Source organism: Aulostomus chinensis, chromosome 11 (assembly GCF_037954235.1).
Source record: "Aulostomus chinensis isolate RoL2024-O1b breed Wild chromosome 11, RoL_Achi_v1.0, whole genome shotgun sequence".
NCBI classification, from domain to species: Eukaryota; Metazoa; Chordata; class Actinopteri; order Syngnathiformes; family Aulostomidae; genus Aulostomus; species Aulostomus chinensis.
Window position 1 is genome coordinate 18079862 of NC_141330.1, and position 17980 is coordinate 18097841.

General features: G+C 42.1%; 1 protein-coding gene across 3 annotated transcripts; it reads right to left on the reverse strand.

Moving 5' to 3' along the window:
* Positions 1–2205: 2205 nt before the first annotated feature.
* Positions 2206–17557, reverse strand: eny2 (ENY2 transcription and export complex 2 subunit). Of its 3 annotated transcripts, XM_086217357.1 has the most exons (6): positions 17451–17557; positions 17200–17332; positions 4646–4723; positions 3439–3509; positions 2598–2672; positions 2206–2516 (listed from the first exon to the last, which is right to left on the reverse strand). In XM_086217357.1, the coding sequence occupies exons 3-6, from the start codon at positions 4711–4713 to the stop codon at positions 2443–2445; spliced, it is 288 nt and encodes a 95-aa protein (XP_086073483.1). In that variant the 5' UTR covers positions 4714–4723; positions 17200–17332; positions 17451–17557; the 3' UTR covers positions 2206–2442. The 3 variants fall into 3 exon arrangements, with proteins under 3 accessions (XP_086073483.1, XP_086073484.1, XP_086073482.1); XM_086217358.1 differs by lacking the exon at positions 17200–17332 and having other exon boundaries at positions 17451–17469; XM_086217356.1 differs by lacking the exons at positions 17200–17332; positions 17451–17557 and adding an exon at positions 4909–5142.
* Between the last annotated feature and the right edge of the window lie 423 nt (positions 17558–17980).

The window sequence follows — 17980 nt, forward strand, 5'->3', positions numbered from 1 at the left end:
CTGTTTCATTAAGTGCAGTGGAAGATAAACTATCAATGGAATAAAACCTGTGATTGCACTTTCGTAATATGAGCCAGTCTGGTGCCCAACACGACGACCTCCTGCTAGACCCCCTCTAGAGCTAAAGAACACTGCACAGACACCAGGGGTTCTACCAGAAACATTGTGCACCAGTTACTGGGTTGAATGAGATCGTTCCTCAAAAAGGTGTGGCTTTGTTTGGTGGGTGTGTCAGAGATGTGTCACTCGATCAAAAGCAACTCTGACACGCATAACAGTAAATGTGACAACTCCTCAGCAAATGCCATCAGAAATGAAGACTGGCCAAATATTCAGGGTAAAATAAAGAGATCATAGACGGTGAAGGTAGCGAGTGTGCTAATCTTCATCTGAAATATTTGCCTCGCAGCTTCAACACAGACCTGATAAAGTTTTCATGTAGACAATGCCTCAGTTTTATTTACTCCTAATATCTGCAGTACTCAGTATCATGGTGGTGTACACAAAATGTCATACGTACCATACCATTTTATTTATATGGCACATTTAAGAACAACAACGTTGTACCAAAGTGCTTTACAATTGAAAAAAGAAAACACATCCTTCCAAAACATATATCAACATACAGTGTCACATGAAAACATCAAAAGTCAGGCTGAAAACACTGAAAGTGCTCAAGCATAAAAGTGTGACTTTAGGCGTGATTTAAACGCCTGAAGGGTGGGGGCTTGTCTAACTGGCAGAAGCAGCTCATTCCCGAGCTTTGGAGCTGCCACCGCGAAAGCCTGATTTCCTTTGAGCTTCAGCCTGGTTTCTGGCACAGCCAGGAGAAGCTGGTCGGAGGACCTAAGGGTCCTTGAAGTTATGTAAGGTTTTAGCAAGTCAGAGAGGTAAATAGGTGCCAAAACATTTCAACACTTGAAAGCAAAGAGCAAGATTTTGATATCAATCCTATATCGCACAGGAAGTCAGTGGAGGGAGGCCAGTGCAGGGCTAATATGCGCTCGCGTGCGTGTGCCTGTAAGCAAACGAGCAGCGGCATTCTGGACTAATTGTGAGTGAGAGATGGAAGCTTGATTAACACCAATATACTAGGCATTAGAGTGGTCGAGGCGGGATGTCATCAAAGAATGCATTAACGTCTCAAACACAGCGAGAAGGAAAAGATTTGACCTTTGATAGCCTCCTAAGCTGGAAAAGCTCTTTCCTACTAAAAACATTGATCTGTTCGTCCATCTTTAAATCAGAGCAGATTTTAACCCCCAGATTGGTGGCGGTAGGCTTTACAGAAGGTTCAAGGGGGCCTAAGTCATCAGGAGGAAACACACATGCATTGCTGGGCCCAAACACCGTAACTTCTTCTTTTGCTTTCGTTAAAGTTCAAAGAGTTTAGAGCCAGCCGTGCTTTTACATCTCCCCGACAAGCAAGGCAGGGTTTTAAGGAGTCAGGATTGCTACGTTGTAGAATAACAACACTGAAACATTGAAAACTCAACATGGAGGGAGGAAGTCCAATAGTTTGGACTGAAGTCAAAGTCCATTGCTGCAGTTGCAGGACGACACCACGGGGACGATTGATGCTTCGAGAGACTCATTTAGTTTTGAAACGTTTAAAGAATATTGATGTGTACAATAAAACCTGAGGGGCTACGTCACGATTTCTTTACTTTTGTAATTTTTTATCGACAGAACAGGTATATTGAGCTGTTCTGTCACAAGAGTGAAAAAAACACCAAGGTACAATCTTTTTTTTTAAGCTTGAATTAACCCGATGTGTAAAAATCCTAGTTTAAGATCATCTTTAAAATGAACAAAAATCTTAAAGAAAATGCAAGTGTGCACTTGTTTTGTTTTTTTCTATTTATCCAAGTCATTTGTTGTGTGCATTTTTTTTTAACTATTGACTCAGTCTCTCTAAAATGTTGCTCTATATTTTACACATTTACTTGAGTTGTAATTAAGTGCATTCATGCCCAGGATGTGTCATGTGATTTATCTACAAATAATTTTTGTTTTAAAGACATCACACACTCATTTATGAAAAGCTAAGTATTGATAGCATGAAGATAGTGCTGAAATATGCACATATCAAATTAAAAAAGTTTACCACTTCCCTTCCCTATTACACCATTTGCATATTTAAAAGGTTAAAAAGCGCCACAGAGGAAACTTGCTCATGCTTTGATATGATTGTTATCCACGCAATCCAATAAATCAGCAACTTTATTTAAAAAGTATGTCATATACAAAGACAAACTTAATGTGCAGGTGCTTTTACAAAACCATCGTCACTAAAGTCACAGGATTGGTAAAAACACAGATAATGCAAAAAAAATAAAAATAAAACAAGTGTAAAATTCAAGCTAATCAATTCATTTAAAAATACTCCATATCATGATAGTATAGGCAGGTGGTCGAACTCGATGTCTGAACAAATGTAAATTATGTGGCATGCTGAACTAAGAAGGTTCTTATTCTCTTTAGAAGTTCTTTCTTGACGCTGTCTGGCACCAAAGCTGTGAGAGAGAACACATCCATGATTACACACAAGAACAGAGTTCCCATCCAGTCCATGACACCATCGGCGAGCTGCATACCTCGCCCTTTAGGCGTGATCTCTGCCACCAGGTCCTCCACCGTCACGTGCTCCAAGCCTTTTTCTTTGATGACCTCTGCAAGTAAACACAGACGCTATCAAACCAACTGCAACAGACAAGAAGGGAAGCAGCGACAGCTAGCATGATCAGCTCTGGCACGCCACCCTCAAAACAGACAGCGTGTCACAGCAGGGAGGCTGGTGAGGCACAGTTTCCCACCACGTCGGGTGCTGTGGCGGCCGAGGCGTGATGCTGCATGGCTGTGTGTGTGTGTGTGTGTGTGTGCTGGTCGCTGAAGTAAAAGCAGTATTAGGGATAAATGCAGTCGGTTTCTCAAATTCAGCACAGACTGGACAATTTTGGGGAGTTGCTGCTTGAAGGGAGACACGACTGGCTGAGGCAATTTAAAGTCGTGGAGGTGGAGACGAAAAGCTTTCATTCATCCAAGTATATTGTTGATAGCAGCGCTCCAACCACTCGCCATATGTGTGCGCGTGATTGCTGAATTTGTGATTGAAAAAAAAGAAACAAGCTTAAGATATTAGGAAGTGATGATCATTTTCTTTGATGTAGTCCTCATTCTTGCATGGCACAAACTTCATTCCATTTACAAAAGAAAAAGTTTAGGTTCAGCTTCACGTAGCATGGATCGATCACAGTAGCATCTCAGATCATCTGCCTTTCATTTATGCGCTTCATAGTCTCCGCAGCCTCAGTACATGAGACACAAACCGCTACTGGCTGCCCCTCAGGTGGCAGCAATATGTCGTAGATCTAAAAAACTTTGCAGTCAATTAAGGGGAACCAATAATTATCAGCTTTACTGAGCCCAACTGTTTACCTTTGCAGTGGGCCTTCATCTGGTCCTTCCAGCCACACTCAGTCAGCTTAGCTCTCAGCAACTCCTTCAGTCTGTCAAAGAGACACATGGATACATGAAAAGGAGACACTGCAATGTGAATTTATGTTTGTTTGTTTGTTTCGTTATGGGCACACACCACCCTTTTGGGACATACATTTAATGACCATTTTTTCTGTTTACACTATCAGATAGATTTCCCCTCAGTACCCTATAGCTGCATTAGCTCTGCTAGCCAGCTGAGCTGAAGTGAATGCTGGCAGAGAAGCAGTAGTCAGGAGTCTGACGGAGCTGTGGAGTTACATCGGGCACACAGAGAGGAGTATCTAATTATTTGTCTGGCGCTAAAATTGAGGGGCAGTAAGTGTATTATCTCAGAAAGTTGGTTTACTCTGTCAAGATGAAAACAAAACTATTTTCAACAAATATTTTGTTGATGCCTGTTGACAAATGCACAAGGCACCAGTCCTGTTCCTGGTTTAAAGCAAATATCTTTATGCTGTGTAACAAGCTTGTTCCTGCCTAATAACACATTGTAACTTATTGAATCATATGTTGAAAATATCAAGCCATGCAAAATTTAAAACACTATTAAACTAAAAGCAGAATTACAGACATAGTCCCTCTAGTAATATACAGTATATGTGAGTATTTACAACATCCATCCATCGATTTTCTACACCGCTTATCCGTTAAGGCTGGAGCCTATCCCAGCTGACACTGGGTAAGAGGCGGGGTTCATCCTGGATGGGTCACCAGTCCGTGGCAGGGGCATCAGGAGCAATTAGGGGCTCAGTATCTTGCTCAAGGACACTTGGACATGGTCACCAGGGGAAGTGAGGATCGAACCAGCGACCCTTCGGTTGCTAGATGGTCACTCTACCTCTGAGCCATGCCGCCCCCCATTTACAAAATTGGTTCCCCAATGTGTTTTCTTCACGTAACAGCAACAAAACGCCCGGACACTGCTAAGATGCTAAGTTTCAAACAACTTCTGAATGGACACACTGATCATGTTGATTATAAAGCACACGCACTAACAGATTGCGTAAAAAGATGAAGCAAACTAATAAAGGTGACACAGCGCGAGTTGGAACGTGACATGAAACGAGTAAGTTAGCGCTGCTAGCAGCTAGTCGACGATCGGAGCAAATATCCCCTGCTCGCCGTGTGTGATGTGAAAGCTCACCTCTCGCGCTCACCCATCTCGGTCAGCTTCTGGTTTATTGTTGCTCTCATTCTGGACTCTCTACTCATAATCTTCTACCTGCCAGCAGAAAATACACCACAACGAGTTAAGCAGTCACTTTGGGGCCTGTAATAGGTGACAAGCGCATTCCCCCCCAGGAGTCTCACTGTTACACAGTGATGAACAACAAACCATGAAAAGGAGCGGATGTTGTGGCAGCAACAGTTACTGCGCTTCATTAGCCGAGTTAAGATGCAACTTACTCTCGAGAGAAGGGGGAAATGGGTGTCTTTAGCACTGCCTGAGTCTGTGGCGCACATGAAAAAGTCAAAATACGAAAAATTTAACCTACAGCACAGCAAACATATTTACACTGAACCTCTTAAAAGCGCTGGCGAGCTTCGAAATCGACCTCGGCGGTCGCTAAAAAGCTAGTACGGCGCTACGAGGGTGTTGTTGCCGTCAGATATTATTTTCCGACCAGCAACAATGGTTGAGCAATAGTTCCTAGACACCCTAAATACAGTCCTTCGTGCCACAAGGCGGCAGTGTCAGCTTGTTAATCAGATCTTACTTTTTCACCTGCCTGTAAATGTCACCAACTGTGATGGGTTTTTATAAGGGAATATTGCAACAATTCATATTTTGAAGCTAGTTTTCCATTTATTGATATGCATACTTCGTCTACTTTTTCCTTTTTTCTGGATCATTATACTGGTCCATCTTCTTTTAAAGAATCAAAGCCTTTTGAACAAGCTGTCAACATGAGCTGATTTGAATGACTCTTTTTGTGTATGTATGTGTGTGTGTGTGTGTGTGTGTGTGTGTGTGCATATATCTATATATATTTATATATAAATCTATCTATCTATATCTATATCTATATACAGGGCAGCACAGTGGTGCAGTGGTTAGCACTGTTGCCTCACAACAAGAAGTTTCTGGGTTCCAGCGTCAGCTCAGGCACAGGGTCTTTCTGTGTGGAGTTTCTATGTTGGATGTTCTCCCTGTGCTTCAGAGGGTTCCCACATTCCAAAGACATCAAGAGGGGACTAGGCTAATTGAATACTCTAAACTTCCTGTAGGCATGGCTGTGAGTGTGAGTGTGTGGTTGCCTGTCTATATGTGATGGACTTGCGAATGAAATTTCTGACTATAATTTACCAAGCTCGACCCTTCCAATGAGAGGGAGATAGCCCTGCTTTTAGTTTTTCTCCAGTCTCAACAAATGAGGTTTTAAAGGAATCATAGTACAGGAACTGCTACTATGAAAGTTCTAAATGACATAATCTGCGCCCTATTTAGTAGAAAGTCATGTGCTGCATTATTTATTGATTTAAATAAGCTTTTGATACTGTCAATCATGCTATTCTTTTATCTCGTTTGGTTCATATTGGTCTTTCTGAAACAGCAACAGACTGGATCAGGAATTACTTAAAAGTAACAGACACCAAAGGGTACAGATTAAGGGTTACTTTTCAGATGAGCTCTTGGTTGAAACTGGTGTTCCACAGGAGTCCATTTTGGGGCCCTTATAATTCACAAAATATATAAACAATCTTGGTGATGACCAGTTAGATGCAAACATTAATTTATATGCAGATGACACCATAATTTATTGTACAGCATCGTAAATTGATAGGTGTATTTCAAAGCCACAGGAAGCGTTCATAATAGTCAAGCATAACCTCCTGTCTCTAAAACTGGATTTAAATGATAAGAAAACAAAATACATGATTTTTTTTTCTAATAAACGTAAGTGTGGTTCCTCTCCTCCTCCCTTTATACTCTGCAGGGGAGACCTCTCCTCATATAAATACTAAGGCTTTGTGCTGGAGAAGGATTCATTATTTAAACTGCATGTTTCTCAACTACTGACTAAGCTAAGGTTAAAATTGGAGTTTTATATCAAGAATAGTGCTTGTTTTTCAAAGTCAGCTAAGAAAAAGCTGGTGGAGGACACTTTTTTTATGACTGGACTATGGAGATGTCTTTTACACACGTACCACCAAGGCTCTTCTCCAGTCCCTAAACTCTGTATATCACTCTGCCCTAAGATTTATAACCCACGCAAATCACTCCACACTCTATGAAATGGTTGGTTGGCCCTCTCTTCATACGAGAATGCTTGTGTACAAGGCTGTGTACAACTCCACACAGAAAGACCCGTGCTCGAACCAGGAACCTTCTTGCTGTGAGAAGACAGTGCTAACAACTGTACCACTGTGCCACCCTAACTCAAAGCATGTTTTACATTTTCGATTCTTCAGAACAGCCACTCTTTGCTTTGATTACTGCTTTGCACACTCTTGGCATTCTCTCAATGAGTTTCATGAGGTCGTCAATGGTTTTCCAACAGTCTTGAAGGAGTTCTCAGAGATGCTGAGCCCTTGTTGGCCCTTTTGCCTTCACTCTGTGGTCCATCTCATCCCAAACCATCTTAATTGGGTTTAGGTCAGCTGATTGTGGAGGCCAGGTCATCTGGCGCAGCACTCTATCACTATTCCTCTTGGTCAAATAGCCCTCACACAGCCTGGAGGTGTGTTGGGGGTCACTGTCCTGTTGAAAAATAAATGACGGTCCAACTCAACGCGTGTCACTGCAGGATGCTGTGGTAGCCAGGCTGGTTCTTTGTGCCTTCAATTTTGAATAAACCCCCAACAGTGTCACCAGCAAAGCCTGCCCACACCATCACACCTCCTCCTCCATGCTTCAAGGTGGGAACCATGCATGCAGAGACCATCCGTTCACCTTTTCTGCATCGCACATCTTAGCTGTTCCTAGGACTGCGCTTACGTGGACTGAGGTTTCAGGTGTTGCTCCTGGGACCTGCTGGAATCACTCTCCCAGTTCGGGGGTCACTGCTCCAAGTGCTCCTTCTGCCATGGGGAACACGTCAGCCTTGACCGTCTGGTCTAACTGTTCTTTTAACCCCTGATATGTTTCAACCTTTCATGTACAGTTGGATACAGCTGGATAGTACAGTGGTTAAGTCAATTGACTTGAACACTAGAGGTTTGGGGTTCAAATCCCAGCTCTGGAAAGGGGACCTCTCGATATGGTCTAAAGGCAAGACACCTAATGCTTCACTGGCGTACCGTGGGGCAGAAGTGACAAAAAAATAAAATGAGACAGTCATACAAGTTGGACATCTTCTGGGTCAACAATGTCAGTTTCATTTGCTAGGGAACCAGGGTAACTGGAGCAAGACGTACATGGAAGAATGTGGAAAGTACGGAATTGTTTGTATATGGAGTTTTACATCTGTGCTGCACACTCCTTGAATATTGTCCCTGAATGTTACCATATCATCAGTGATTATATCTGTTATTGTGTAAAGCCTTATGTGGAAGCTGAGGAAAGTTTGAGCTCTGTTTGTTTTACATGAATTTGAAAGAAACTTTTGAAATGTTTTCTGCATCTTTTTTTTGTTTCCCTTTTTTGTTTCCCTGTGTCACAGTCAGCAGGATTACACAAAAGCAGAGGAAATCTTCACCACTGATTGAGGAAGAACCCATTTATTTAGAGGTAGAACTGATACTAAATGGATTTTGACAGAAGAGAAGTTGTGCTATGTCCTTTATGTGGAAGCTGCTGTAGAATTTGTTCAAGGTGGATGCCAAAAACACCCTCCGAGGCTCATCCCCTCATCCTTGAGAACACGCAGCCTGAGGTTTCAGTTGTAAGAATCATGTGAGGAGATTCTCGTGGATTTATTTGATGAACTAAAATTACTGAAGGCTATTGAAAATTCACAATTATGGATTGTTATTCTCCCTGTGGTGCAACCTCATGCTATGCTTATGATGATGATATGTATGTAGTTAGGACTAATTTGATCACATAAAGGATTTGGAGGCATGCATGAAAAATGTGAACAGCCTTAAGTTTTGAATTTGCTGTCTTTGCCCTCCACCTGAAACCCTGTACAGAATTCGGGGGAAATTGAAACTTAAATCAGATGTTAGAGGAACACGGCGACTAATGGCTGAAATGATTGTTTGTCATCCTCTCCAGTTAGATGCAGGGAGCTAAGATGCTCAAAGACCTGCTAGCCGGTAGTTAGCTTAGCACAATCAATGGTAGTGAATAGGCAAGTTAACGTACTGCTTTCAAAATCAGCAAAAACACTTTTTCTTCAACACGTTCTTTGCCTCAATTAATAGAACTGGGGTTGTATGATATGAAATGTGAAATTATTCAGAATGAATTTGAAGCGGCTTCCACGTAGGAGAAGATGATGTTACCTCTGAACCAAAACCCTGTCTGAACCAGACCACAGAGAGGAGGAGGACTGTTACTTTATTGTTAGATTGTTAGTTTCAGCTGTGTCAAGCAAACCAAATTACAAAAAAAAAGTCTTTTGATTAAAAAGAAAGAAAATAAGAATATAAAATAACAAAGCTCTTATTAGTGAGTAATGAACAGATTCAGGGAGTGCAATTCAAAGGGTGTCTGCAACAAACAAAAGGGAAATTGGAAGAGCAGCAGGATATGTGGACTCAATTTGAGATCGGTGATGTGGCATGATGGTAAATTAGAGCTGCTTCTCCAGATCGACAGACATCAGCCATGGAATATGGCAAAAATGTTGAAAAAAACATTGCATGACGTCTAATTATCTTTTGTGAGAACACTGCTGTAAGGATGCTTCACTGCACAAGGAAGTGAAGTTACATTAGTAACAAGAATCAGCTGAAACACAACTGCAATTTATGAAAGTCCTGCTCTCTAAATCAATCTTGACATAAAGCAAAGCCAAAGCTCCAAGCTAACAATAGGAACATCAATATAAGTGTGGTTGGGTGTCTCTAATGCAAACATGGTCACCAAGCTCCCATTAATTTACGATCATTCGACCACCATGTGGGTCGGCAATAAATCTTCAAGGTGTGTGTTTGTTGATGCTTCACTAGATAATCAATTGTGGTTAGCGCTCAGACACTGCTAACAGCTGTATCAGCTTATCTGGTAGTTTTTATCTTTTTAATCAGTATTTACAGAAGATCCTGACTGATGATTTCAGTGTGACAGCTGTGATGTGATAAAAGTTAGGAGCTACAGAATGAGAAAGAGCTGAAAAAGCACATCAGACCGATGAGGACAGAACTACAGCAAAATGAGTGGACCTGGATGATGCAAGATGAGCTCGTATCTACTTTCTCTCTCTCACACACACACACACACACACACACACACACACACACACACACACACACACACACACACACACACACAATGACTTATACATTTATAGTGGACAGTCCAACCCCAACTCTGACTCTATGTTAAAAAAATGGAACTTTTTCTGCAGAAATAGCTAACAGGCTACGAGGGAGCTAAACAACAGGCTTTTGCTATCTAAATGAGGATGTTCCACATATTTAGGCATCAAAATACATTTTTAAAAAACAACACCTCTCACCCCAGTCTAATCAACTGACTTTCCTGTCCTCTCTTCTGAGCACAAATGGAATTGATCACTCTCTCTGGGGAGTTGTTATAAGAAATTGTTTCCTTTTTCAACCTGAAAAGCCTTTGTTAGTTCAGAACCTCCTGTTCTTTTTTTTTTTTATAGATAATACTTTACATTGCTGTCTATAGCTGAAAGGAAAATAACCACAAATGAATTTAGCCGTATAATGATATAACTCAGATAAAACCAGTTTCACAATAAAAGTTGACAGTTAGGTTTCTAACTTACTGAAGAAATACAACTTTTATATGTGATGAAACAGAATATTGACTCAAGACCGTGGCAAACTGTTGGTTTTTACGACTGATGACAGAATGTGCAATTTAAATTCGCTAATGATGCTATTGCTGTTATTTTGCAAAGTTTCATATAAGGTGAGGGATTAAGAAAGCAAGAGTGGAAGAAAATAAAATGAGAAGTAATAAGTCAGCAGTTTATTGTGTGCGAACCCGTCCTCCAAAAGTCTCTTATTACTGAAGCCCCCATGACAGTGCTACCACTTCTGTTCTGCTCAGTTGCTCAGTTTAATTAACCACTTTACTGACTTTTGGCAGCTTGTTTAACTTTAATTGCTTCTGTTTCATTTACTTCCCCTAAAATTCTATCTTGGGGTCACAGTTAGCCTCAACTGACAGGATATCCAGCCTCAAAAGTTCTGGGATAACTACTTCAAAAAAACTTGAGCTTTTTAAAACAAAGTGACGACCTGGATTTCATGTCCAAACAGGAGAACTGACCTTTTGAAGGCTCGGAGTGAGTCCCTGTCTGTCTGAGCCTGGAATTTAGTAAGGCTCGTCTCATGTTCAAGGGGGAAAGGCCTCCCCCCCCCGCATTACTGCATGACAGACTGATTGATGCCTTACCTGTCCTGGGAAGAGTAATGGCTGAAAGTGCAGGTATATACGAGACTGTCTGAGTGGATCCTCCGTTAATTATCCGCAGCCGTGCTGACAGTTGGCCAGCATGAGGAGGAGAGCGAGAAATCCAGGAGGGTTTTTATTACCGCCGCTAATCATTTGTGCAGCTCAAACACACTCTGAGGTGTCTCCATTTAGTTTAGTGGACATGCTCAAGCAGATGCGCCTTCAGGGTGAAAGGGGATGAACTCTGCGCAACAAGGTGCTTATGGAATTTCCCTCCCACTTAGAGCTTTCAGGATGCTCCTTATCTTCTCTCCCTCGCCCTCTATAATGGATGCAGTCGCAGCATATTACAACACTTATCTTGGCTCAAACAGCCTGGGGGCCGCTGGGCAGCCAAGACGAGACCCCTGCAATCCCAGCAGAGCAAAAATCCACACAATGACCATAAAAATGTGACAGTGCTTTTAATGAGCGTAACATGGTGTTGTTCACTTTTTTTCATTTGCTGATGTGAGAAAGAGAGGAGAGGATGCACGGGGAAGAAGAGGCTATAATCCTGAGCCTAAAAAGCTGATCAGTGAGTTCAGCCACAGGCCACGAACCGTGCGGTTTGAAATTGGGCGTCCATATTAAACAGCAGAAGGCACTTTCCTCTCTCTAAGTTGTCTTTTCATCGTCTGATGTGCTGATTATAGATGTATCACATGAGGCTTAACAGGGAAAATTCCTGAAAGATACAACAGGAGGAGAAGAGGAGGAAACCACCTGGGTAGTTACCGGTTCACAAACCAGCGTTTACATCTCAAACTGACACTGAAGTCCCACTGAAGATCAGAACTATTGTCTTCCAGTGGATTTCTAAGCAGTAATTATTATCCTCTCTCATGTGATATTTTTAGTATGCATTGTAAATGGTGCACAGTGACAGGAACAGAGCAGCTTTTACCGTGAGTCAGTTTTCCTTTAACCCATCATGAAATATTCATCATTTCTGCCCACATTTTCACTGATAATTAATGGTTATGAGATGTGTGTTAAAATTCATGTAAAAGTTCCAGCGAGTCTAGCCTCAGGGGTCACACAAGTTTGGTTTCTGACAGTTACATTTGCCATCTGCTTGTCCAGAATAACCAAAACTAGATGACTATCATATGTGAAGACCCATGCCCCCCCCCCCCCCCCCCCCCCCATTGGCACTTAACACCTCCAACCTGAATTTTCACAATTTTATTCCACAGCCCCAGTTTCAAATGTAAAAAAACAAACAAAAACAAATCTGACAGTAAAAGTTTTGCATAGTGTGTCGGACGCATGTCGAAACAAAAGTAAAGTATATAAAAGTAGGAGTATAAAGCATTTTGAGCTGCAGCAGCAGCAGGTCTCTTCGTATCAACAGGGCAGCTGATAACAAAGTGCCAACTATCTTTAGCCAGACCTGGGTGCTCATCCCTCCAGTGATGAAACCAATGCTATAAAAATCTGGTTACTCCAACCTGCTCTTTCTGCAGATTTATCAATTTATATTTCAGTACTCATGTCTTTATAATCTTGTCTAATTTACCTTATCTATAGAGTCAAATAGGTAAACCCTGCATAAAACCTCATTACTGACACATTTCAGTGGTCAGGGGTTTCAAAGTGCATGTAAACAGTGCTACATCAGACATACGAGCACAGATGAGTGGTCGTCATCAACGTCCAGCTGAATGTGCTTTCTGTCTGCAGGCTATGGTCATACATGAGCACTGCGCTGATGTTACTGCGTGTTTAAGCCGTGGCTGTAGCCCGATCACGTGGTGCACAGTTTGTGCCAGCACAAGGGAAGAGAAACACTTCGTCCTCACTGCAGTCTCCAAGCAGTGCTAGAGTCAGGATGGTGCACTACTAGGTGCTGCGTACTTCTCTGGCTGCTCCCAGTGGCTGAATCAGCACCTTGGACAGCAACTAAATCATTTTAATGTTGCAGCTATTGAAGTTTGAATTGTCTTAACCTAAATTAATGGGCTATGTGATGATTTATCAGTTGATTTGTCCATCCATCCATCCATTTTCCTCCACTTATCCTGTTCAGGGTTGCAGGGGGAAGTGGGGTTCACCCTGGACAGGTCACCAGTCCATCATAGGACCAACACATAGAGACAGACAACCATTCACACTCACAGTCACACCTACGGTCAATTTAGAGTATCAATCAGCCTCGTCCCCTCTTGATGGCTTTGGACTGTGGGAGGACCACCATGCCGGCTCCACTTGATTGTAACATGGGCTGAATAATACCTAGGGATTTCACAACTGGGGCGCGGGGGGCCCAGTGATTAGCATTGCTAGAGGTTCCCTGGTTTAAATCTCAGCTGTCCCAGGTCCTTTCTTTGTTGATGTTCATTAGATTCATACTCCCCTCAGTGCTACTGACCAACTGGCAGAAAGATCTGGTCGTGGACCTGCACGTGGCCGTTCACTGCTCCATAGAGGCAAAGTTAAATGATAAGTTTGGACCTTTTGATTTCCAAATTTTGAATAAAAGTGTAAGTACATATAACATGTATAGGCCTACTTCGTGAAAAAATGTGGGGTCACATCTCTACTTATTTGCTAAAACTTAAAATATTTGTAAATACATTTAGCAAAATTAATCTTCAAGACTACTTTGAAAGCAAAACATAATTTGTAATGTTGGCTAATTATGTGACAAACAAGCAATTATAATCCATGATACATATAAGTCCTCAATACAAGGCCATCTTCTTTCTTGAGCTTAGTTAAAAGCTTATGGGGGCGGCATGGCTCAGAGGTAGAGTGGCCATCTAGCAACCGAAGGGTCGCTGGTTCGATCCTCGCTTCCCCCGGTGACCGTGTCCAAGTATCCTTGAGCAAGATACTGAAGCCCTAGTTGCTCCTGATGGCCCTGCAACAGACTGGTGACCCGTTCAGGGTGACGCCTCACCCCCCAAGGTCAGCTGGGATAGGCTCCACCCCCCACAACCCTTAATGGATAAGCGGTACAGAAAATGGATGGATGGAGTTAAAAACTTGACTGATAAAGAAATAGTTTATCGTGAAAATAGCCTCTAGTAAGAAAAAGTCTACCACAGTTATTTGATAAAAGTGTACTGTATATGTGTACATACATGCGCTGATGTGTGTATATATTTAAAAAGGTCCAGAAAATAAATACAACTGCATAACAAGGTGTTTCCCTCCTCATCTTGTAGTTGGGTTTCTGCTCTTTATTCACAAAGTCAATCTCCCACTTTATTTTCGCTCAGATCACAAAGCAGCAGAGTTTCTACTTTACTTTTTCTACTTTCATTTCTACTGATGCACATTATATATGCTCTGTATACTGTATCATCATATGATTCCTCTAGAGGCAGGAGTTTTAGACTTCCAAAAGGACAAGGACATCCGCCCCCTCGTTGGTTCTGCTGAAACCTGCTAAGTTTTCAAAGGCTGACACTGTTCTGTCTGACCTGCTGACCTACTTTCCACTTAAACGACGAGAAGAGACGCTCTAAGTGCTGACTTTCTCTTGTCTTACTGCTTATGGCTGTGGCTTTGCACCCAAGAGACTGTTTGCGCTGAGTGCTCACAATTACTTGTTTTTATACTGTTTTTGCCTCTGTGAGTGCTACCACTCACCATTTGTGTCCGCGCTCTATCTCGTCTCACTTTTGGATTATCGATTTTCACAAAGCAGGCGCTATATTGCGGGGACTATGATATGTATCAAGTCAGCTCCCCACCAGCAGCCAAGTGTGTCTGCCGGGACATCCAACCACGCAGAAGGCTAACAGGGGAAACATGCTGGTAGGCAGCGTAACGGACCAGGCTACGCTACCTGTGTGTCGTATTTATACAAAATCTCTTGTATTTATAGGTCTGCGTCACACTCAAGTCAATCGCTCACCAAGGTAGACTTCTTCAATTGAGACATTGCATACGAGAATGCAATTACGCATTCCTGGCCCTGTAAGTACCGCAATCACTTACGATTCATTCTGATGAGCGGTAAAGGGTAGTTGAGCTGCAGAAATGTTACCTGGACATCCTCAAAGCTGGTGCTGGCACACACATCTTGAATGAGAACCAAAAAAAAAGATCACACTCCTCAGATCCTGCCCTCCTCTATGATCCACGTTCCTAAGATGTGCATATTTTCCCATCATTACTGAGCTCAGGAAATCTGCCATGAGCCTGATTGAGTGTCATTATATTGCCAGGGTTGAACACAGCTGCCTCTTCACTTCTAAGCGATGTGGCTCTGATTGTAGGAGTCAAAGTAGCAGTCAGAGCCACGGGTGAGTGCTCTCGCTCTCCTGGGAGTCCACTCTTCTGTTTGCTCCTGACTACAACTGGCAGGGCAGAAGGTCTTGACAAATGGTTCGGTTGATGAGAAATGTTCGTCAACTTGCTCACAATATTTTACAGCCTGTCACAAAAATCTATAGCTGTACTAAACACAACACACACCCACACTCGCAACTAGCTGTAAACACATGGCTTCACACACCTATCGAAAAAGAAGGTAAATACAGCCAGTGTTTTAGAGGTGGATTTGTCATGTTACAAGGAGAAACAAGCAGTTATTGCTTTCACTGGGGGAGGGCTGAGCTCAAGTGTCAAAACTCTGCATTCATCACTAAATGGATTCAATTTATATCACGCTTTTCTACCTGAGCAGCACTCAAAGCGCTTTAAAGTGTCATCTCACTCAGCCATTCACAAACACACACAACAACGGTGAAGGCTACCGTGCATGTACTTTTGGTTTGGTTAAAAAAAAAAAAAGTATATATGAACCTGGTCTCTATGGCAACATTAGGGACCATCCTGCTGCTGAAAGAGTCTGTGTATCTTCAACAACTTACTCCACCACTGAAGGTGTCACAGGGTTGAAGCAGGATCCAGACGACCATAATCTCTGTTGCACTCGCAGGGAATCTGTCCAGATTTTCTTCAAATTGCTTGGCTTATTCGCACTTGCACTATTTTTCAACGTAGAGTTCCCTCAGCTTCAGACATACTGAACAGAACTGTTACATTCCTGTTAGTCTCTTTGATACCTGAAACTTATGGAACGTTACCAATGGAGAGGCCAACTCCAGCATGGGGACAACAGGCAACACAGCAACAAAAAAACAGATTGAATTTTTGAGTGTTGATAATTCTGTCTTTTCTGTCGTTTTGTCAGTCACTTCTTTCTTTTTTAATTCTGTCAATTCTTCATGTGAATGTATGTTTCCCCTTTTAGCGTCAGCACGTCTCACGTGATTCATCGGTATTTTATAGAAATGCGTTATACCATTTTAGCATATGAACAGAGTCAAACATGAATAAATGTTTTCAGTCCATATAAATCAGCATTGTGTTTGTCTGTGTCGAGCTGCCGGTAATGAGTTGGTGGGATTCCGCTGGACACCAGCAGGCAGATATATCTGACATGATCAGGAAGCCTATTTCTGGGCCGGAAGCAGTCCAGGATGGCTGGGCATTGATCGATGACTTCTATTAGGCAAGGGGGAGATATATAAATTGTTTCTGGCAAACAGAAATGTCATTAATGTGCTAAACGTTTGTGGGTAATCTCTTAATTGTATTTTCTCAGAATGACATTAGTCATCATATCTAACTACAAGTCCCTGCTTTGCTTCAGATAGATTTATCGCTGTATTTGTATCAATCCTAGCCAGGTTGCTTCATTCATACCATCCTCCATCAAACTTTTAACAGTTACTGTCGTTGTACTTTGATTTAGGGATTAACGACCGCCACCTGAGCATATTTCTTGCCTCTTTGTTCTTTTATTGTTCCAATCTGCTGCTGTTACACAGTTGTGCTATTAATTGCAACTTGTTTGACTTTTCCCGTTTTTTTGTTTGTTTGTGTTGCCTGGTGATAACAATAAACACACCAGACACAACACCGCATTCAGGGATCTTTATTCTCGACTACTCTTAAGGAAGAAGAGCAGTGTGAAATGTATATAGAGTGTTTTATATGGTTTAGGTTTAACAGACTATCTTCAAATAAATGGGTTCAAGACTTCAAGAAGAGTCACTCCACACATGTAGTTCCTCATCTAAACATTCAAAAGACTTCACAAGCCCCGTCTAAAGTGCATAAACCAGTAACAAAACCGCTGAGAATAAAGACCACCCCTATCTGTCTTCACCGTGTACAAGGCCAGTGCAAAAACAACTGCAGAGACAACTCACCACTCACAACTCTGTGCTTACGCAGGTGTGCATGGCAGCAGCCATTCATCCCTCACACTCAGCGAATTTACTCTCAAAAGCGGTTAGCTTGACAGCTCCAAATCAATGCAGTCTCAACAGGTGCAGGCAGAACCTGTTGACACCGGACATGATAAATCACCTTCGGCAGCAAATCAAACGCAAGTTACTTCAATACAGTTTAGTGTGCACCCTAAGTATTTTGTACATTAGTAACATTAAGAAAGTTTTACCGTCTTTTCAGACCACGCTGAGCAGAAAAGCATTTGGGCGCTCAGAACGAGAAGACTCTCCACTTCCTGCTTTCTTCGCGAAATTCTCTTAGCAACCAGGGAGTAACTGCAAAGGGCGCAGAGCCATCTAGTGGCCAAATTGTGTAATCCGCCCAACATGTTTTTCCGCTGGGCTACATTTGTTTGTTTGAATTTCATTACACAACCAGTCTAAATTCACTAATATAGAAAGCATGAATTAAAAATTGAAATATAGATAGCAAGCGTGGATAGAACATTAGGGACACTTCTCGTGAACAACAGCACAGTTCAACAGAAGTTACACTCAAACTTCAGCCCTCAAAAAGGACCACTACAGCAAAAATGTTGCAAAAAAAAAAAATGTATATGAACATGTTTATGATTGTCTAGAGTCATTTTTATGGGGGGACAAATGACACAATCCCAACATCCTGAGCTTTTACCATGATATTGTACATAAGTCACCATGTGCGAGTCAAAGCAGAGGTTCGTGGAACGATTCATGGCTG

Coding starts and splice junctions, on each gene's coding strand:
- eny2 (XM_086217357.1), bottom strand. CDS start 4,713: ATGAGTAGAGAGTCCAGAATGAGAGCAACAATAAACCAGAAGCTGACC. Junction 3,510..4,645: donor GAGATGGGTGAGCGCGAGAG/GTGAGCTTTCAC, acceptor TCTCTTTGACAG/ACTGAAGGAGTTGCTGAGAG. Junction 2,517..2,597: donor GATCACGCCTAAAGGGCGAG/GTATGCAGCTCG, acceptor TCTCTCTCACAG/CTTTGGTGCCAGACAGCGTC.